Raw genomic sequence first — 22,432 nt, forward strand, 5'->3', positions numbered from 1 at the left:
GTTTCCCAGATGTTGCTGGATTCCAGCTCCCATCAGTCCCTGCCTGCATGGCCAAGTCAAGGATGATGGGAGTTTTAGTCCAGCAACATCGGGGGTGGGTGGGGGGGGGGCGCACAAGTTCACCATCCCTGTTCCAAAGCAAAACTATTTAAAGACCAGATGACATGAAGACAGAATCATTCTCCTAATCCTGTTGCATTGCATAAAGCCTACTTCCCCACACTACCTGTACGAGTCCTTTAAAAACCACCACCACCATACATAGAGTCCAACATTTTATTTATTTGAGTTCAGGAAATTTATAATCCTCTGCTTGCCAACAACAAGCTTGCCGCCAACAGTCTTGTGCGTTCACCGCCAGTTGAAAAAGAAAAACGTTCTAATAGATCATTTAGAGTTTAATTGACAGCATGAATTAAATCCAGATCAATTTGCATCCATAGAAATCCCACAAAAACCACAGTGGCTTGACAGCTGGAAAACGATAAGCAGATCTATAACGCAGCTCTGAAGAACGGTCTCATATTCTGATTTGTTCGAAGAGAAGGAAGCCCTCTGTGAAGAATAGAAGGCTGGTTACAGAGATGAGACTCCTCACACAGAAGCACCAGGGTTATGGTGAAACTACAGCACTCCATTCTGACAATAGGTTACATTTTAACAAGGTAGCTTCTGCACTGGTGTACAAACTGCACCTGTTGTCAAAACACTTTGGTGAATGTTTTACATTTACTGGCAATTCTTAGGAGATCCTCAAAGAATTGCGGAGAATGTTGACATTCACCCGGAAATCTCAAAGGTTTGCTATTAAGGAAGTGCCCAAGTGGCATTCTTAGTTCCATAATTTGCTGGAACAGGCAGTTTACTATGCCCTGGTGTAAAATGTTAAGAACAAGCCCTTACGACACACATTTCTGACATTTGCCAGTGGGCCTCCTCAAATCTTAAGATCTACCAATAAATGGCAACATTCACCAAATCTGACATGTTGCTTATAAACGATCCCAAAAAACTGGATGTAAAATCAGAGGGTCTCATAAATAGAGCCTGAACTGACAGTTCCAGTTCATAGGTATCAGCCAGGCAATTTGCAAAAATCCAACATCCATCCCAATGAGATGCATGCGCACAAGTTGTGGTTAATGGAAGTAGGTTTATAAACACCAATAGCTGCACCCACAATCACAGGTGTGAAGAATATACACAGGTGTGAAGAATATACACAGGTGATCAAGAGCCTTTTTTTAAATATACAATATCCAGTATAGCCTTCAAGGAATATGCACCAAAATACAGAATTCACATAGAGACTACACATATCAAATGGAGAATGTAAAAAGACACCTCTGATCAGTTCACATTCTTCAATATGAATAGCAATTATCCATATTAACTGGACAAAGTGGAGTATTCCCCATTAAGTCAAATTTGCACATATACTCCAGATTACCAGGCCTAGTGCCAGCAGGTGTTCGGGTTGGGCATCAGCTCTGTAATGAGTGCCCAGGCTAACCCCCACTTTGGTTCCTTTGGAGTCAAAGGAGTGGCAAGGCCCTGGAGTATTCTGGACTACAATTGCCACCTCACACCCCGATTTCTGACTTGTTGTGCATTCCTGAAGGACTGTGAAAGAGGACTGAAGCAAGGCCATTCTGTGCACAACTAAAAGAACAACGAGAAACTGAACTAAATGTTATCTTCTTCCTTGGCAGGCTTCCCTCAAGCTCAGTAGAACGATCCCATTGTTTAAAGAAAGCATTAGAAAGTAGCCTTAGTTTCTCTGAGTGTCAGCAAGAAACACACACGCAACATGAGATCACCTCATACTCAAACCCCTCCTTTGTCACATTGATTTGTAAGAAAATGGAAATGGACTGCCTTCAAGTCCATCCCAACTTATGGCAACCCTATGAATAGGCTTTTCATGGTAAGCGGTATTCAGAAGTGGTTTACCACTGCCTCCCTCTGAGGCTGAGAGGCAGTGACTGGCCCAAGGTCACCCAGTGAACTTCATGGCTGAGTGGGGATTCGAATCCTGGTCTCCCAGGACGTAGTCCAGCACCTTATTTAAGAGTGAGGTTTGAAACCCAAACAGGGGGTGGCAATCTGACCTCCAAAACGTGTAACTCTGCTCTCAAGTAACGAAGTGCAGGCCTACAGGCCACAGATCAGGAAGGGAGTCTGTGTCTCAGTGCAAACCTTGAGGCAAAGAGATTCCTTCCTACTTTTTGGTCAGAGCTCTTTCACATCACTTCAGCTGTATTCCACTGCCCATTCCTGGGCCTAGGATAGGTAATCTCTGCTACCCGTCATTCCTTATAGCAATAGCGAGCTTTGATTTCTTTAGTGTAGAGTTAAGAATGGGTTAGTGTATTAATGATTAATGCTGCCGCCCGCCCAGTAATTTTGTAATGCTGTTCCTTTTTCTCTCAATAAAAGAAAGCCATGCTTTAGTCTGGTTTGGATCTGCATTTTTTGGGTTATACACATACTGTTTAAGCACATTTCACGGCAAAGCGCTTGTTTTATCTCCAGCAAAAGACACAGACCCCTCCTCTCAAGGAGGTGTATTTAATGGGACACGTGGGTGGTACCGGTTCACACACTCAGGTTCGCAATCGACACATGTCTTAACAGATCAGAGGGGCTCTTGCCGCTGGGCAGGTGTAGCTCCCACTCCAAGATCCACACTGCATTGGGTCATGGAGCATGCTCCCTGCGTCCTGAAGCTGGCACAGGTCAGAGTGGGGGCCACCCTCCCATGCAACTCCTCCCCACCACCAGCTGGCCACACCACTTCCCGTCACACTACTGCAACCAACAAGGGCTTAAACAGGCCTGGTTGCATCAGTGCACGCATGCTTGCCATCACCCAATATGGCAGTGGGGGAATCAACATGGTCCTGCCACCATCTTGAGTGATATCAGGCATGCGTGCATGTGCAGCATGCTAATGCAGCCAGGCCTATTTAATTCCCCTGGCAGCAGCAGTGGCAATGCTACCATGTCACCATCATCATCACCACCACCACCACCTTTGAGGGCCCACTGCAGTCTGGTGGCAGCCCTGCACATTAATGGGTTGCATTCGATACTAGGCCTACTGAGAGCAGACCCACTGAAATTAATGGCTAACTTAGGTCTATTAATTCCAGTGGGTCCACTCTGAGTGGGACACAGCTGGATACAACCCTATGTGTGAAGGTACACAACCATCACCATTTATACACATTGATATGGAAATATCACCCAGACAACTTGCTCTTAGAAGGTCTCTAACTGAAACTAGTCCTTAGCTTGTAGAATCAAGGGTGGCTTAACCTCCATTTTGGAGGCCTGATAAGCCACACACACACACACACACACACACACACACACACACACACACAATTTTTTCTGGTCCTCCAACAGCCCACAAATGGTGGTGGCACTACAAAAAAACAACTTGAAGTATACAAAGTGCTCGGTGATAATCCCCCTTCTCAACTGATCTGCGCAGATCAGCTGAGGGAGTGGGAAGCTGTGTGCCAAATGTGTCTGATGTGTGTGTGTGGGCGCATGTGAAAGTGTGGGTATCCACAGCCACTTTTGGGCACACATGCTACTGGTATGCAGTTCCTGAAGGATTGGCCAAAAGTGAATATGGTCCTCAGGCTGAAGAAAGAAAGGACAGCCACGCTTGAGGTACAAGCCTTTTACATGCAGAACTACCATGATCCTAATCCAGAAGACGTGGAGAGAAAGTTATACTCTGAAAGTTGAACCACAGATACACATTATCAATCAACATTCTCTCCAACAGCTTCACCCCCAAACAAGAAAACCGAGTCCTTCTTTACACGTTTTCCAAGTACAAAAAGCTGTCCCTTCATACAAACACTGGCCACATTGACTCGTAATGATAAGCTCCGAAACTCAGCTTGATACACTGTACGGTGGGCAAGCAGCATGCTTGTGTACATAGCCCAATCGCTCTCACTTTCACTCCAGACAGCATCAGCTCACCTCAGCGTCAGAACCTGAGATCATGGTTGGTTTCTCCTTAACAATCCAAGGTTTGTTGCTGGCTTAATGAGTCCTGGCTTGTTAGGGAGAAATAAGCCATGATCTTGGGTTGGGGTGTTGAGCTAAGCTGGGTTGTTTACCAGGCTCAGCCAAGGGATAAGGGAAGCCAGAGGGACAGAACACGGTATGACTTCTTATGCTACGGTTATGGGCTGATGTCAGCGATGGGGAATCTATGGCTCTCCCAAGGTTGTTGTACTACAACTCCCATCACCCCTGAGCACTGGCCATGCTGGGTGGGGCCGATGGGACCTGGAGTCCAGCAACATCTGGGAAGCCCACAAGTTCCCAATCCCTGGCTTATTGTTATACGTGGAAATGCTGCCGCCGAAATCCTGCAAGACTGGAGAGCTCCCAAGAGAAAAACAAACAAAACTATGTAAATGCCATCTGGAGAATTCTGCTGTCCAAGAAACAGAACACTGCTGGGCTTGTTTAGAATTAATCCTGCATAAGGGGAGCAGGGGACCCCACTGAGAAAGAACGCAAGTCTCTATTTTTTTTTTTAAATGCACATGCTTTTTAAAAAAATTAGGAGTCAGTTGATTTGAAACAAACCACTGAGAGCAGCGTGCTGGTCAGTGTTGTTAGCTAGTGTAAAAAACAAAGATAAACACACAAAAATTAGTAGTTATCCTACTTGGAAAAATAAAAAATAGTACTTTGGCAACTGCAAAGACATCTGTGTTGCAAACCAAATCTTTGGAATAGTCCTTTTTTAAGTAATAAAACTAGCCTGGGCAGCGGGCAGTTCCTACAAGCTGATATCCACCAGCCAGTTTTTCAACATTATAGCTGAATCTTATGAACTATTCATCAGTCTATGAACTACTGCAGTATAAGCAGCTCAGGGTGAACAAACTGTGTGTGAGACATTTCGCTGATATTTCAGTGCCTATAGTGCTGGCTTGATACTGTGAAGTACTAAGAGTCCCCTGAATGCCTATCAGTTTTATAAGACAAGTGTGTTCTCAGGAACCCACAGGATGGAGCCCTTAAAAACTTACTTCCCTTCCAAAGCAAGATCCTTCAGTAGAAAAAAAAATTAAAAATGTTTCAAATCTATCTCTTTTTCAGCCCAGTGCAAACCCCATGCGGGACCCACTTTACACAGGAGGCAATAATCACGTGTGTAGTGACCCTGAGAGGGACAACAGAAAGCAGTGTAAAGGAGCACGCTTTGCAGAGCAGGATCCACAGGGTTAACTCCGTCAGACGAGCTGAGGCTGTCCCTCTGCATCACAGCTCTTGACCGGTGAAGAACAATTTTGTCTTTCGGCAAGTGGGATTCACACAAAGTGGACAATCAAGGGTTAATTGCTTGGAGCAGATTTCATTTGACTGGAGATGTGAAAAAACTAAGTCTGCCAGGGCCTGAAAATTTAAGAAGAAAAGTTTTTTAAAAACAAAAAAAACAAAGCCCCCGCACAGCAGGCTTCTGACTGACAAAGCAAACTGAAGTCAGAGCTAGTAAGTGATCGCATTGCTTTCGTACAGAAATATTAGCACCGCCACATTGGATTTATTTACAAGGGAAAGTACATCAATGGGAAGTACATCAATTATTTTTAGGAAAATAATGGGATCAGGAAGAATTCTCTAGCTCAAATCTTTCAGGTGTGTTTAAATAGAATATTGAGTATCTTAGTTATTTATTACACTGATTATACCCCAGTCCTCCCATCCCATAAAAGGAGCTCCAAATCATAAGTGTGTGTGTTAGTAAGTGATACTGACACACACACCCCAAAGCCAACATTACAGTAGCAGTTAGCAAGTTAAGTCCCACAGCACATGTCAGCCAAATTCTCAGGTCACTCCAAGAACTACTCTAAGAATTCCAATTGCACCATTTTACTGGTTGCTGGAAGGCAGAGAGGGACCAAATCCTACAGCCTGGCCACCACCACCGAGAAGGCCCTGTTCCATGCACACACCACAGAAAGCAGATCCTCTTTCAATGAGCATATGGGCAAGCTCATATGGAATGCTCAGTGTTAGACAAGGGAGTTACAAAGCAATCTTAAGGTATGTGTGTGTAGGGGAGGGGGAGTTAAAAGGTGGACAACGCACTGCTTCCAAAGCTCTGCTATCTCACTGTAGCCAGGGTGGGAGGGCATCTTTTTCTCTCTCACCCCCCCAAAAAAAAACAATGGGAGGGACATTTACTGTGATGGCTTCAGCTTGGCACAGTTAATTAAATGACCCAATTTGGGACAGCAGGCGGAGTTTTATTCACTGGATCGAAGGGTGCCTTCAACATACCCCCAGAATGGGCTGCACAGCCACAGAAGCACTGCAGGTGGTACCTCTATACTGGGGAACTTTCCATGAGAATACTGGGGGCCTCCAGGGCAGGCAGACTGTCCTGCCAGCAAAGCCACTCGTCCGACCCATTCAAACCCCCTCCCCTCAGCCTGCCTTCAGCAAGTTAGAATTGCTCTGCCTAAAGAGAAAACTAGCCCTAAACGGTACAATAATTTCTCCATATCTGAACAAGAGGTCAGTGGTAGAGAATCTGCTTTGCAGGCAAAAGGTCCTTGGTATCTCCAGGTACGGTTCAGAATGTCCCATTTGAGGCCCTGTCAGTCAGTACAGAAAATACTGACCTAGCTGGACCAATGGTCTTATTCAGCAGAAGGCAGATTCTCAAGCTCCTATCATTAACTGATAGGATAGTTACTTTCTAGCCTCCATCTTATTTAAAATGTATATACTGCTTGATTGTTAATAAAATCTCTAAGTGGCTTGCAACAACAAAACAATTAAAACATTGAAATTATCAATAAAAGACATTTAAAAACAGATATTTAAAAACATTAAAAAGATAAATTAAAATCAATAGTAACCTAAAAAGAGATAAAAACACTGGATGGCATCTACATGCCTGGTTAAACTTGCCTAAACAAAAATGTTTGAAGCAGGCGCCAAAAAGAGTACAGTGAAGGCGCCTGCCTGATGTCAATAGGCAGGGAGTTCCAAAGTTTCAGTGCCACCACAGTAAAAGATCAATTTCTTACAAGTGCAGATCCTGCCACAGTGCCTGTTCCACACATGAAAGCCGTCGAGTGGGCACTTAAGGTGTAAGGGGGTCCCGCAAGTAAAAACTGGTCCCAAGCTGTTAATCTTGCTCCAGTTGTGTGCGACTAGTCGTGAGCATACAAAGCAGATGCTTCACGGCTGAGCGCAGCCCTCCCCCTGCTTAAAAGAAGCTACAGAAAAACCTGAGGCCTATAAGGAATTTCTGGCTGTAAGAAATTTCATTCTGAATGAAAACTATTTTAAATGGCCCTCAAAAGGAGACCAAGCAAGCAAGACGTTTGAAAGATATACTCAGAGGGTTGTTAAGTACTTGGGACCTCTAAAGAGGGTGGGAGGGGAGGGTTAGGCGTAGGCGCCAGAGCTCATTCCTCTGGCCAAGTGCCTAAAGATGGCTCCTCTCTCTTCAATCCCTTCCTGAGGAGTTCAATGGAGATCTACAAGTGGTCTGCCTGCCCAGCTATGCCCAGGGAGCTGTGATCCTAAATGGGACAGAGCTGCTTCAGATTTTCCGTTTTTTCCTACAGCCCATCGCCACCCCAAAAGAAAATGTGAAATTGTGTTGTTGGAGACTTAGCAGATAGGGAAGAAAATGAGGTGGCTCTGAGATTTCTGGCAGCTAAGAGTAGAGATATAGGAGAATTCTGTTCTGTCTGGCTTTATAAGTAAACTGACCTCACTTGCAACTCCCGAACTGCAAGTATCTTTCGGATCTTGCACTTCTCCAAATTTATGACACAAGGAAGTACCAAAATGCATTAAAACAACCACCACCACCAAACATACTTTAGTACAAAATACATTAAGAAATGGATACATTGGAATGATATGCACATCTAAATAAGACTTTTTGTGATAAATTTGAATATATTTTAGACTGATGCCAAAATGCGACAAAACAGACATATACATTAACACATGCGAAACTGACACTGATTGGAAACAGACCGATCTATCCATCCCTAACTAGGAAACTGGAGAGCCTCAAGGAGTGAAATTACCTTGGTAAACAATGGATTTCCATTAAGGGATTCTGCTCTCCTGATGTTTTCGACTCCACACTGGATAAGGAGAGAGGGGGTGAAATGGTTGAGATGCTGCATCACTCGATTAAGTCTACTTGTATTTGGCTAGACCTCAAATGAAGTACTTCTATTTCAGTGATGACGTGGAGAACAACAGGAACTAATGAGTTAGAACTGAGCCCAATTAATACATTTCTGTAGCAGCAGCAGCGTAGCTTTCCTGTTCTTGAGGGATGGTGGCCCAGATGTTGGACTTTTTACTCCCTATCAGCCCCAGCCAGGATGGCCAAAGGTCAGGGATGATGGAGTTGTAGTCCAACAACATATGTAGGGCCACAGGTCCTCCACTCCTAGGAACATAGGGAGCTACCTTATACTGAATCAGACCATTGGGCCATCTAGCCAGGCCTGATGCCAGTTGGCGGCCAGGTTGGGTCCTGGCCGATGGTCCCTGCTGCTGAGAGGGGCACCTGCTGGTGGGGCTCCCACTCTGCAGTATCATCAAGTTGTGGAGAGTGTGTCCTGCGACCCAATGCTGGCGTGGATTGTGAAGCAGGAATCACCCTCCCAGGCAACACCCGTCACCACCGCTGCCACCACCACGGGCTGACCATGCATCGCTGTGTCAATATGCCCCCACTGCCATCCTGGGTGATGGCAGGTGTGCACATGCTAACGCACTGATGTGGCCAGGTTTATTTAAGTTCTCATCGGCGGCAGCAGCAGCAGTTGTGCCACTGCACAGCTGTTGCTGCTGGCACCGCACTGCTGCCATCTTTGAGGGGCCCATGGGCCCACTGCAATCTGGTGCCGGCCCTGCATCTAGCTCAGTGTTGTCCACACTGACTGGCGGTGGCTCTCCAAGGTTTCAGCAGGGAACATTTGCAGCCTGACTTGGAGATGCTGGGGGCTGAACCTGGGACCTTCTGCGTGCAAGGCACATGCTCTACCACTGAGCTACAGCCCTTCCCCTCACTCACTCCTGCTGCAGTTCATCCCCATGCTGCTCCATGTGAAGTCTTTAGAGGGAAACCACACAGGCCAAACCACATGGATCCTTAATGCAGACACACTGTAAATTGCCAAGGGCTGGGGAAGCGGCTCCTCCACCTTAAAAAGTAAAAACCACCCACAAACCACTTGTACCAACTCTCTCTGCCCCCCCCATTTTTACAAATATGATTAAGTGCTTCTGTTTTGACAAATTCTACTGGGTAGTCACTGGTTGCATCCTACCAACAGCACAATTTTGGCCCCATTCAAAGCAGTACCATATTAAGGGCTTCCCTCAAAGAATCCTGAGAACCATCATTTGTTAAAGGGGCTGAGTTGTTTGGAGACCCCTATTCCCCCCCCCCAAATTCTCAGAGTTCCCTGGGAAAAAGGATTGACTGTTAAAGCACTCTGGAAACTGTAGCTCTGTGAGGGGAAGAGGGAGTCACCTAACAACTCTCTGCGCCCTTAAACTACAATTCTCAGCATTTTTTGAGGGAAGCCATGAATGGTTAAAGTGGCATGATACTGCTTTAAATGCCTATGTAGAGAGGGTCAGTGAAAGAGCTGCTTCTATGGGTGGTCATCTTAACCATCAGGTGGCCTGCTCCTTTCACCCTGTCCCTCCGAAAGGAAACAGGATAAACCTTGAACTGTGTCGTCAACTGCCAGAGGCACCCCCTTTTATCTTTAATGTATGGCCCCTTGGTATTGGGCTTTAATTGTTATGAAGACATTTGGAACTGGGACAGGTTCTTGTGTTGATATAGAAAGCCCTGAAAAACCTGGGTCCACTTAATGGTGTTCTAGGTTTAACTTGAATACAGACTGTTGAACACTCACCCTGGTATTTTATGGTGGTATATAAATACTTTTATAAATAAATAAAATTCCAGGAGTCAGTCTTAGCTGAAAAGCATGCTATAAAAGGTAGTAAGGAAGTCTTGTGGTACCTTGAAGATTACTAAAGTTATTATAGCATAATCTTTCATGGACTGCCATCCACTCCATTAGATGCAGGAAGTATTATCCTCAATTATAGGGATATATGCCTCCCTGGCCTCCTTTCCAGGAGGAAGGGTGGGATATAAATTTAATAAATGAAATAATAATAATTAAATTATAGACAGACAGAAAGAGAAAGAGACCCAGTGACATCCGATGGCTCATGTCAGTGGAATCCCCTCTAGGATTTAATCTGAGCTTTCAAGGAATCATGAAGTACCTTGGACAGCTCCTTGAAAGCCTAGACTAAAACACAGAGCAGACTCCACTGCCTCAATGACATGGAGCTACCAGCCATCACTGCACACACCCTAGCTGCCTAACTCAGGGTAACACTTCATGCAGCTGACGAAGTAGACTGAGATTCACAAAAAACGATGCCATAATTGAACTACTTGGGCTTCAAGGTGCCAAAAGACTCTTTGTTCTTTTCCACTGCAACAGGCCAATGCAAATACCCCTCTGGAAATAAAACCTACAGCCGGACACACTAAACACGTTCACTCAGAGATAAACATCATCACATTTAACATGGAATTTGCTTCCTGATAGGCAGGCTTAAAAGCTGCAGCCTTCAGCCTCCAACTTTACATTCCCCTGCTTGGAATGCCACTGGAAGCAAAATGGCTTACCTCGTTGGCTAAGACCTGCGCATATTCGATGTCCAGTTCATAAAGTGTTTCAATGTGGTCACTAGTGAACGCTATGGGAACCAGCAAAATGTTCTTCTTTCCCCTTTGACACAGCCCTTTGATTGTCTCATTTGTCTGAGGACCAAGCCAAGACATCGGGCCAACCTAGGACAAAGAGGGAATGAGAGAAAAACACCATCAATATACACATGGCGTCTTAAAGAATGTAGGACAGACAGGAAGGGAAGACAGCTGGGATGTGAAGCAAGAGGTAATAAGCACAGTCCTCCAGAAAGCTCTCTTGCCCCAACCCTACTGAGATGAGTCAAGGCAGTGCAAGAGCACTGGGAAGGGACTGCACTACTTAAGAATGGAGATGGTTTCCAGGGGTCAGGAACTCCCTTTCATGCAGTAAGCTAGCACCATCAGAGACACAAGGTTCTGTGGCCTTCCTTCCAGTGTAACTAGGTTTCCTGATGCAAGGTATTTTTAAGCAAGCAAGCACACATCTCCACCGCCACCACCTCAACAACACACACCTGAACTGTCAAGCAGTATAGTCTCTGGAGAACTACACCATGTGGTTTTCCTGAATGTATAAATTGATCCTTTGAACACAAACCTTGGGCAGGGATCATTTCACTTGTGCATGATGTACATAGCTCACGTTTCATAAGAGTTACAGATGCAGTCCAGGGCGAGCATGGATGGAGGAAATGCAATGGGGATAAAACACAGAATGGATTCAGAGAGGTGTAGGAGGAGGTTGGGAAAGCTCCCTCTGAATAAGCAAACAGCTTATTGTTAATCATCCAGAGGACATTAATTTGATGGTATACAAAATGATGTACATTGGATAATAGAGAGGACCAAGGAATTTCAGAAGGAAATCACCGTGTGCTTTATAGATTACAGCAAAGCCTTTGATTGTGAAGATCATGAAAAACTATGGAATGCTTCAAAAGAAATGGGGGTGCCACAGCATCTAATTGTCCTGATGCACAACCTATACTCTGCACAAGAGGCTACTATAAGGACAGAATATGGTGAAACCAAATGGTTCCCCATCGGAAAGGGTGTGAGACAGGGGTGTATTTTATCACCCTATTTGTTTAATCTTGACACAGAACATATCATACGGAAAGTGGGATTGGACCAAGATGAAGGAGGTGTGAAAACTGGAGGGAGAAATATCAATAATTTAAGATACGCAGACGATACCATACTCTTAGCAGAAACCAGTAGTGATTTGAAACGAATGCTGATGAAAGTTAAAGAGGAAAGCACAAAAGCAGGACTACAGCTGAACGTCAAAAACACTAAAATAATGACAACAGAAGATTATGTAAATTTACAGTTGACAATAAGGACACTGAACTTGTCAAACATTATCAATACCTCAGCACAGTCATTAGCCAAAATGGAGCCAATAGTCAAGAAATCAGAAGAAGGCTAGGACTGGGAGGGCAGCTATGAGAGAACTAGAAAAGGTCCTCAAATGCAAAGATGTATCACTGAACACCAAAGTCAGAATCATTCAGACCATGGTATTCCCAATCTCTAGGTACAGATGTGAAAGTTGGACAGTGAAAAAAGCAGGTAAGAGAAAAATCAGCTCATTTGAAATGTGATGTTGGAAGAGAGCTTTAAGCATACCATGGGCTGCGAAAAAGACAAATTATTGGGTGTTAGACCAAATTAAACCAGAACTATCCCTAGAAGCTAAAATGTTGAAACTGAGGTTATCATACTTTGGACGCATAATGAGAAGACCTGATTCACTAGAAAAGACAATGATGCTGGGGAAAACAGAAGGGAGTAGAAAAAGAGGAAGGCCAAAGAAGAGATGGATTGATTCCATAAAGGAAGCCACAGACCTGAACTTACAAGATCTGACTGAACAGGGTGGTTCATGACAGATGCTCTTGGAGGTCGCTGATTCATAGGGTCGCTATAAGTCAAAATCGACTTGAAGGCACATAACACCACAACAATACAAAATGATGTAAGCAAGTAAATTAAATTTTAAAAAAATACCTTGGACTGCCACACAAGCCTATAAGGGTTGGAATAGTTGAGTTTCTCCATAACTCTCTGAACAGTAGCACCCACCTCTTGTGGATACGGATCGCCACGATTAACCACCTGCAGCACAAAAAGGGAAAGTAACTACAGGTCTTGAACGACTCTTGTGGGATTGAAGCAAATGCCACAAAAACTTCCTACACTATCACACAACTACAGATTGGTCCACGCTTACGACAGAAGATGCTGGTCAAAGGGTTCCCCTTGCTCATCTTTGCTCACCAGCAGTCCCTTCAGATGCAGTGCCAGCCTAAGCTTGGACCTGATTGTTCTTATCCTTGCCAACCTATAACTAGTTAGGCTCTTGCACAGCAGGTGGAAATCCCAAACAAAAGTATTACTTTGCATTTCAACAAAACAGAGCCCTTCTCTGGGCTACAACGCTGAGCGTGATGATCTCAGGATTTATTATTCATGCATTTGTTTGTTTAGAGCATTTTTAAAGCTACTCTTCAGCTGGAAAGGCTCCCAGAATAGCTTACGTACGTATAATCACTTAAAACAGGACAGTCCCTGCCTGCAGACTTAAAATCCAAAAGATGCAACACAGAAGAAAAAAGTGATGGGGAGGGAAAGGGGGGCAACATACACAGGTACCAGTTCTTGAAGTTAAACAGTAGTTTTTATAATAACCAGCTGTTACAGAAACAGTTCAGGGACAGGAAGAGCCCAATAGAGCTGGTCTTTCAGAAGAGCTGATGGAATTGCCCTGCTTCCCACCTCTCCCACAGAGGCAGCCCGCTGTAATGGGTTGCAATTCTCTCTTATATTGGCTATGATAAAACCTCCAGGTACAGAGAACTTGAGGTAGTATACCTGTGAATACCAGATGCTGGGACAAACAACAGAGGAAGGCCATACCCTCTCATGCTTTGCTTGTCAATGCCCAGAAGCATTCTGGCTAGCCACTGACGGAAACAGAATGCTGGGCAGGATGGATCTTGGACTGATCTAGCCAGGCAATAATTATGTTCCTATCACTTATGTCTCACACCTATCTCCTCCTCCAGAGGGTCAGGAGTTAATATTATGGGCTACCTGCACGCAGAAAAACTGAAGGAACCAGAACTCCCTGTTTCGATTTATGCAAACAAATACAGGACATTTAATAATAAACACATAAACTCATTAAAACAGCCCTTACCAGTCCCTAGATGTTGTTGGACTACTACAGCCCCCATCATCCCCAGCCATCATAGTCAACAGTCAGGGATGATGGGGGTTGTAGTCCACGGACCCAAGGATGGAGAAGGTTGCCTTAGCACAGTTCTTCAATGTTGGGTCGCCGGATGTTGTTGGACTACAACTCCCATCATCCTTGCCCATTGGCTAATCTCACTGGAGTTGATGGGAGGTGTAGTCCAACAACATCTAAAGATCCCAGGTTGAAGAGCCCTGCATTAAAGGATAATTATATTGAGCGTAGTACAACAGATTCAGACTGCAATTCTACACATACATCCTGAATTTAGTGGCAGACATGCAAAGGATTATGCTAAGGTAAAGTCTATATTTTGGTAAGTTATTTCTGTGCAAAAGATTTCATATCTTTCTAACCTCACTCCATTGCACTTTAAAAATAAACAAACTAGGCTCAAACATAAATAAAATTTGAGGTGATGAAATGTGGTTAACTGGATAACCATGAGTGCGCAGTCTCCAAGGACTCAATGAAACCTTGATCGTTCATTCACCTGAATTGAAATTCACAATAAATATTTTTTCCAAAGTGGAAGAAAAAAAGATGAGTTTCAAAGTGTGTACTTTTTCATTTAAGCTATTTTAAAGCCAGAAGTTATTTTTGATGGGTATTTCTGTGGGTTGTTAGGAGCAAGTCCAGCAAGTAGGTCTGTTTTTTTAAGCAGGACATGCAACAAAAGGTTGTAGTGGGCAATGGCCCAGTTCAGGGTTACAACTAGCCAGCCATACCATCTTCACGGAAACACCATTCCCATCCCCTCCACAGACACTGCATTTCTGGTTTTTTCCTCTCTCAACAGCACTCTACCCCACTTAACATCTTCAGCCACGTTTTGCCCACCTCCTTTGTTCCCTAAAGGTTTTTTTTGTTGACTTGGGCTCCCCCAAATCTACTGATACTTCCCTCTTATATGTGGGCGGCTACATAAGGACGTACTTGGAGATACCTTCACACAAGGCACAAAGCACTTCAGACTGATGCAACCTTTATTAGGGGATATATAAGAACAATTTAAATTTGGTTATTCTTCAACTGAAGCTGCATTTGTGCCTTTCAGCTGCATCATTTATTTATTTATTTATTCATTATTTGATTTATATTCCACCCTTCCTCCAGCAGGAACCCAGGGCGGCAAACAAAAGCACTAAAAACAGTTTAAAGCATCATAAAAACAGACTTTAAAATACATTAAAACAAAACTTCTTTAAAAACATTTTAAAAATTATTCTTAAGTTTGTACTTATTGCAACGTTCGCTGCTACTGAAAACCACTAGATGGCACCACATTTCCACAAATCACAAAATCCCCCGCATTACTGAACCGACATTGAGAACCCAACATATCCAAGCTCTGCAGCAGAGATGAGGAGCCTGTGGCCCTCCAGGTACTGGCTGGGCTACAATTCCCATCATGCCTGACTGTCGGGGCTGACGGGAATGGAGAGTCCAAGGGCAATCAGTTTCCCTGTTCCACCACATTTTGATGCTGTACCGCTTCTGGCAAAAACAGAGCCAGACCAGCTCACAAACTGTATTGGAAGCGCTCTCAAACAAGCAAGTCTTTATATGGTTTTTAAAAAATTAGCACCCAAGGTTGACTACACCAGCGACGTTCTTTGTGTTGGCATCTAAAGAGCAGATGACAGACGAACACTTATACCCCTTTTCTCCATCACAGCCAAGCAATTTGCCCAAAGCAGAAGGCCCCCCCATGCCTCAGAGGGCCATGCCACTCCTGTTGAGAGTACTCTCCATGCCAGCTACTGAAGAGTCCTGTACGTGAGGTAAATGGCTAAGCCGTAATGGAAGCCTGCCAGGGGATAGGACTAGAGGGAGGGCCCAGCTGTTAGGGGAGTGAGTGAGGCGGCCGCCTCAGACAGTCTACTCAGAGCATGTCATGAATTGTTATTTGATTTTTTACTCCCAGAGAGATTCCAGAATTTTCTGCCTCAGGTGCCAAAATAATTGAGTCAATTTTTGATACCAAGCACCTTGACTAGGGGGAAGGGGGATTTGCAGCCCTTAGAGGGTTCTGCTCTTATTATAAAAGGAACCTCTTTGCACATGTCTGAAGGAGGAGGGGAGCAAAATTCCAGCCCCCCAAGCTGCAGGGGCTGCTTGGGGCTTCGCTTAGGGCCTTTCTTACACAGTGGTAGTCTTTCAGTAGCTGATCTTTACCCCTATTTTTGCAGCCATATCCCTAACCATTGTGCAAGCTTGCTGCTCGGCTTTACTTAGGGAACAAGGCATAGCTGCTTCATTTTCCAGAGACGTCCCCACTCCTTTACCGCCATTGGGCAGTATCCCAACCACCCTTACCCCCCTCCCCTGGTAATATGTCATTATGACATCAAGTGACAACAACATATTATTATTGTTGTTGTTGTTGTTGTTATTATTATTAATTGAATTTATATCCGGCCCTTCCTGCTGAAAGAGCACAGGGTAGCAAAGCTGAATCCAAACTACACTTGCAATCGGACAAAGCGGGGCTCTCAGCGGGCCCTTTTGAAGACACATTGACAGTGCCAATTAGCTGATTAGCACCGAAAGCGCACCTTCAAAGGGGTTCACTTAAGCATTGATCAGCTGATTGGTGCAAACAGTGAGCTCCCATGGCTGCACTAGGGAATTCCCGATGGAGAACTCCCTAGTGGAGCCACTCCTAACTAGTTTCACTGACAGGATCACAGGTTTGGGGCAGGCAGGTTTGAGGAAAACTGCCTCACAGGCCAAACTGGGACCTAAGCAGGGCCACAGGCTGGAGGTTCTTCACCCCTGCTGTAAAAGATAGGTGGCGTTTTGTGCATAGACGAGCAAACTGGTGAATGGATCTAACCTAAGCAACATTCCATCATGCATCCAAGGAAATGGATTGCTGTTACTCACACGCATTGGTAGAGAGTGAGCAGAGAAAAGTATAACAACATCTTTCCTCTTATCGGGTGGAAATAAGGCTAGCTCCTTCTGTATGTGGTCTGTAAAGCACTGAAAAACAAAGTCGGAGGTTTTTTGTTTTTTTTAAAAAAAGAGTCAAAATACCAGCCTCTCCAATCAGAACAGCAATCCACAATCACGAACGACAGTTTGAATACAAATAAAAATTATCTTATTTATGCCAGAATTTATGTTCTGCCTTTCTAGGCTTACACCAACTGAAGGTAGCCGATGATTTATTTTTACATACAAGTAAATTAAAAAAAAAACCATTTTAAAATACAATAAAAGCCCAGTGTCAGACACCCTTACCATTCAGCCAGCTAGGTAACCCAGAGCACCAGCTAATATTATTTATTCATTTATTATTACATTTATACCCCACCTTTGTTCAAAGGAGCTCAAGGGGGCATACACACTTCTGCCCCCTCCCTATTTTTATCCTCACAACAACCCTGTAAGGCAGATTAGCCTCAGAGAAAGTGAGTGACTGAGCCAAGGTCACCGAGTGAGCTTTATGGCTGGGCGAGGGTTTGAACTCTGGTCTCCCAGGTCCTAGTCGAGCACTCTAACTACTGCACCACACTTCCTTACACCTCCATTCCTCTGACTTTGTGTCAGAAGGACATCCCACTTGGCTAGGAATTTTCATTTTTATTCGTTTGCTTGCCTGGATGGAGGCTAGAAAGAGGTCAAGAGAGTAGATGCAGAAACTTGCCTATGGTACAGAAGTAGAATTTACATCCATTGCTCTGCCCAGCCTATTTGCCTCTGCTCCACCGCTGGCACAAGGCCCCCGGAAAGCTGCCCAGACAAGAAGGTGGCCGTTGAGCTTGAGTTTCCCCACCCCAGCAACAGACAGTTGGGCTTGGGACGATGAAACCTAGGTCCAATATAAAGCTCACCAGGCAAAACTCGGTCAATCAACATCTCTCAGCCTCCGATGCCTCACAAGGGAATTGGGAAGGTCACATGGGATAGTGTCAGGTCTGCAGCCCTGAACTCCTTGAGGAGCATATGACATCAGCGAGAAAGAGATCCTCTTAGATACATGACTTTTTGGGAAATCTGGCCAGCTTGCACTTTTTCTTGAAAAACCCCAGCAACCCCCAAATGCTAACTTGCCTAGCTTTGATTTCTGCTGAGAATTCCATACCTGAATGAGAAGGGGATGTGTAGGCCACCTGTCAATTGTGCTCCACTTCATCACTGGCTTCTCCCCCTTTTCGTTATAGTAGCGATAAATAGTGTTTAAACTGCTCCCTGAAGTAAACAAAAACAATGAAGTTAGCAGAGCATGTAGCTACTGAGCCCATCAGAAGGGGGGGGTAGGCAGAAAAGCCGCATTGTGGTAAAATGGGAGGGTTGACAGGGACTTCGCTAAAGACAGAAAGAGTCCCTGCTGGATCACACCAAAGGGCCATCTAGTCCAGCATCCTTGCTGTTCATAGCGCCCAGAGCCATACAGGTATGCTTCCAGGAAGGCAAAGGCCCTCAAACAGGACGTGAGGGCAACAAATGATGATGATTTATTTATTTATTTATATAGCACTTAATTGCCAAAGTGGCTTATAAGCAGTTTACAAGTATAAAACCAATCACAAAAAATAAACAGACATAATTACACAATAAAACAAGTTCATCGACACATTAGAACAAACATCCACACTTAAAAATTCATAATAAAACAAGCCCATAAAAACAGCACAACCATCGAAAGAGAAGATTCAGGTCAGGAGATCAGGGAAAAGCTCGTCTAAACAAGTGTGCCTTCAAGAGCCGGTGGCATGCCAGTACTGATGAGGCCACTTGTCTTTCAGCAGAGAATTCCGTAACACTGCTGCCACCAGTGAAAAAGCCTACCTCTGTGTTACCACAAGCCAATAGTCATTAGGCTGTGGCAAAACTAAGCACATTCCAAATCTTCCCTGCATGTTGTTCTTCAGCAACAGATATCCAGTAGTTCTAAACCAGTTTTAAAGTCTGCATGTCCATCTGGATCACTTCTGACTTAAAATATACCTCCCTGGGTACTTGCTGATGTAATCAACACCTCACTTTTGGCTATTCTGATTAGCAAGCTAGCTAAATGTGGGCTGGATGGAACAACTATCAGGTGGATCCACAGTTGGCTCCAGAATCGTACTCAAAGAGTGCTTATCAATGGTTCCTTCTCCAACTGGGCAGAAGTAACGAGTGGGGTACCACAGGGCTTGGTCCTGGGCCCAGTGCTCTTCAACATTTTTATTAACTACTTGGATGAGGAGGTATAAAGCATGCTTATTAAATCTGCAGATGATACAAAGTTGGGGGGCATAGCTAATACTGTGGAAGAGAGAAAGGAAATTCAAAGGGCTAGAGTATTGGGCTGAAAACAATAGAATAAAATTCAACAGGGATAAACGCAAAGTTCTACACTTAGGAAAAAGAAACCAAATGCACAGTTATAAGATGGGGGATACTTGGCTCAGCAATATGACATGTGAGAAGGATCTTGGAATTGTCGTTGATCACAAGCTGAATATGAGCCAACAGGGTGATGTGGCTGCAAAAAAGGCAAATGCTATATTAGGCTGCATTAACAGAAGTACAGTTTCCAAATCGCATGAAGTACTAGTTCCCCTCTATTCAGCACTGGTTAGAACTGAATACTGCATCCAGTTCTGGTCTCCACACTTCAAGAAGGATGCAGACAAACTGGAACAGGTTCAGAGGAGGGCAACAAAGATGACCAGGGGACTGGAAACAGAGCCCTATGAGGAGAGACTGAAAGAACTGGGCATGTTTAGGCTGAAGAAGAGAAGACTGAGGGGAGATATGATAGCACTCTTCAAGTACATGAAAGGTTGTGACATACAGGAGGGCCGGGATCTCTCCTCAATCGTCCCAGAGTGCAGGACACAGAATAATGGGCTCAAGTTGCAAGAAGCCACATTTCGACTGGACATCAGGAAAAACTTCATAACTGTTAGAGCCATACAACAATGGAACCAATTACCTAGAGCGGTAATGGGCTCTCCAACACTGGAGGCATTCAAGAGGCAGCTGGACAGCCATCTGTCGGGAATTCTTTGATTTGGATTCCTGCACTGAGCAGGGGGTTGGACTTGATGGCCTTATAGGCCCCTTCCAACTCTACTATTCTATGATTCTATGAAAGCAAGACCGCAAAAATTGTATGATGAGCCGTGGGGCCAAAATGCAAAGGAGAACCCTGTATTGATGTTGCTCCTCGGACAGGTCCATAGCTCAAGTAGCAGAGCACCTGATTTGCCTGAAGAATGTCCCAGATGCAATCCACAGCATCTCCAGTTAGGGCTTGGAAAAAATCCTGCCTGAAACACTGGACTGTTAGTCAGTGCAAATAATGAGTTTAAGCTAGGTGGACCAAGGGTCTGCAAGGAGGCACTTTTCATTGGCTCATGCTGTTGTGAGTATTTGCAGGAAGTTTCCCCAGCAACCAAGGTGAGGCTGGAGGGCACACCCCTTCTGTCAGCATACAGAAGTAAAACCAACGCCGAGAGGGAGGTGTGGGCTTGAGGGGGACAGAGAGAGGGAGAGGACAGTTGGCAGATACGGCTGCAGGAAAAGCCCCGCAGCGTCTGGCATTTCCAAGAGAAACACACTAAGGCACAGACCGGTGGCTCCCTCTGCCTCAGTGCTGCAGGAGATCCAACGATGACAGGCAAAGTAAGAGGCTTGCAACCTCAATCCCGAGGGAGCCAAAAGGAAGGTTACTAGGGACAGGAAAAAAGCAACAGCATGGCCTGGGGTAATTGAGTACAGAGGCCAGCCTAGAAGGAAGGGGGAGGAATCTGAGCACAAGAGGGTAGGAGAAACCCATTGGGGGGGGGTGATGAACCAGGTTCCTGTGTTCTGAGAACAAAGGGCTCCCCACGTGTACTCTGAAGCAAAGGTGGTCTGGCATTCCGAGGAATGTCAAAGGGGGGGGGTCGGTTAGAAGGCAGAGCACCCCACTGAGAAGTGCAAAAGGTCTGAATTGGAATATGGTGGCTTTCTCAATCCTGTGATCCCACCATGCCTCCTCCTCACCTACTCCAAAACAACGGTGGCACAGGCTAAAGATGGACATAATCCACTGAGCAGCAGATAGTGAAATGTGCCTGTACATTCCGAATGATTTTTTTAAAAAAAGCGTTGGAGGTTCTAGCCAGCCTGGATGCTAGAACCTGATCCGAACCTGTTCCCTAATACCAGAGGTACAGGACAGACTGTGGTTACTCAACAATGAGAGGAGAACACTCTACACGTGCTCAGAGGCAAACTCTTTGCTATCACCTTATTATTTATTATTTTATTTATTACATTTATACCCCGCCTTTCTTTTCATGGTAGAAACCCAAGGCGGCTTACATATGGTTCCCAGGCGGTCTCCCATCCAGGCACTGACCAGACCTGACCCTGCTTAGCTTCAGCAGGGAGCTGGCCACATGTGCCTTCAGACCAGAGCCTGGCATATTATTGCTCGAGGCATAACATAAGCAGTCCCGCGGCTGGCCCTTGGCTTAGCTCTAAGCCTGCTCTTGGTGCTGGGGACTGACCCTGTCCTTCAGGTAAGAGCTCACCTGTGGTGGAACAGCTGTACTGCGGATACTGCGTGAAAGCAACAGCCCTTTCAATGCCATCTTTCTCCATCTCCGCAATGGCTTCTTCCGTCAGAGGGTGGACGTAGCGGAAACCGATGTAATACTTGTGAGGAGCTGGAAGCAAGAGACAGCGCGTGATTGTCCTTTGTGCAGCAATATGATCTCGCATTACGTAAGCCATCCTTCACCAACCTGGCGCCATCCAGTTGTTCTGGACACGTGCTGGTTGGGGCTGATGGGAGTTGCAGTCCAAAACTTCTAGAGGGTGTCAGGTTGGCAAAAGCCGATGCAAGCACTGCCTGTGTCTTTCAGTTACAGGAACAATCACCTTGGGGCCCTTTCCACCTTCCTTAGAAATATTTTTTAAAAGAGAGAGACAAAAAACTTCCTACGCCTGCACATCTGGAAGTACAACCACCTCCATGGTAAATTATTTCATATGCTAGGTGGTGGTTATTTGATACACGGGGCCCTAATTGCTGATAACAGCGCAGGCTTTGCAGGCAGAAGGTCCCAGGTTGCCATCTCCAGTTAAAAAAGGACTGGGTTGCAGGAAATGGAGAACCGCTCTCTGCATGACACCCTGGAGAAGAGGAAAGTGGACAGATAAAAGCTTTTCTCCCTCTCTCTTAACATTAGAACTCATGGACACCCAACGAAGCTGAATGTTGGAAGACGCAGGACAGATAAGAGAAAGCACTTCTTCACAAAGCTCATGGTGAAACTATGGAATTTGCTCCCACAAGAGACAGTGATGGCCACCAACTTCGATTGCTTTAAAAGATTAGACAAATTCATGGAGGATACGGCTATCAATGGCTACCAGCCATGATGGCTGTGCTC

The 22,432-nt window shown here is 45.0% G+C and overlaps 1 protein-coding gene across 3 annotated transcripts in view; it reads right to left on the reverse strand.

Moving 5' to 3' along the window:
• Positions 1-247: 247 nt before the first annotated feature.
• FECH (ferrochelatase) overlaps positions 248-22,432 on the reverse strand; it is a 39,657-nt gene continuing 17,472 nt past the window's right edge. For 2 of the 3 annotated variants that reach the window (XM_061615237.1, XM_061615227.1), the window contains exons 5-11: positions 21,569-21,703; positions 18,139-18,245; positions 16,935-17,033; positions 12,797-12,904; positions 10,760-10,924; positions 8,106-8,165; positions 248-5,439 (exon numbers count right to left, since the gene is read on the reverse strand). In XM_061615237.1, coding sequence (XP_061471221.1) covers positions 5,305-5,439; positions 8,106-8,165; positions 10,760-10,924; positions 12,797-12,904; positions 16,935-17,033; positions 18,139-18,245; positions 21,569-21,703 — 809 coding nt within the window. In that variant the 3' untranslated portion in view covers positions 248-5,304. The remainder of the gene's footprint in view (positions 5,440-8,105; positions 8,166-10,759; positions 10,925-12,796; positions 12,905-16,934; positions 17,034-18,138; positions 18,246-21,568; positions 21,704-22,432) is intronic. The other variant, XM_061615247.1, reaches the window with a different exon arrangement.

Source organism: Rhineura floridana, chromosome 1 (genome assembly GCF_030035675.1).
Source record: "Rhineura floridana isolate rRhiFlo1 chromosome 1, rRhiFlo1.hap2, whole genome shotgun sequence".
Lineage (NCBI taxonomy): Eukaryota > Metazoa > Chordata > Lepidosauria > Squamata > Rhineuridae > Rhineura > Rhineura floridana.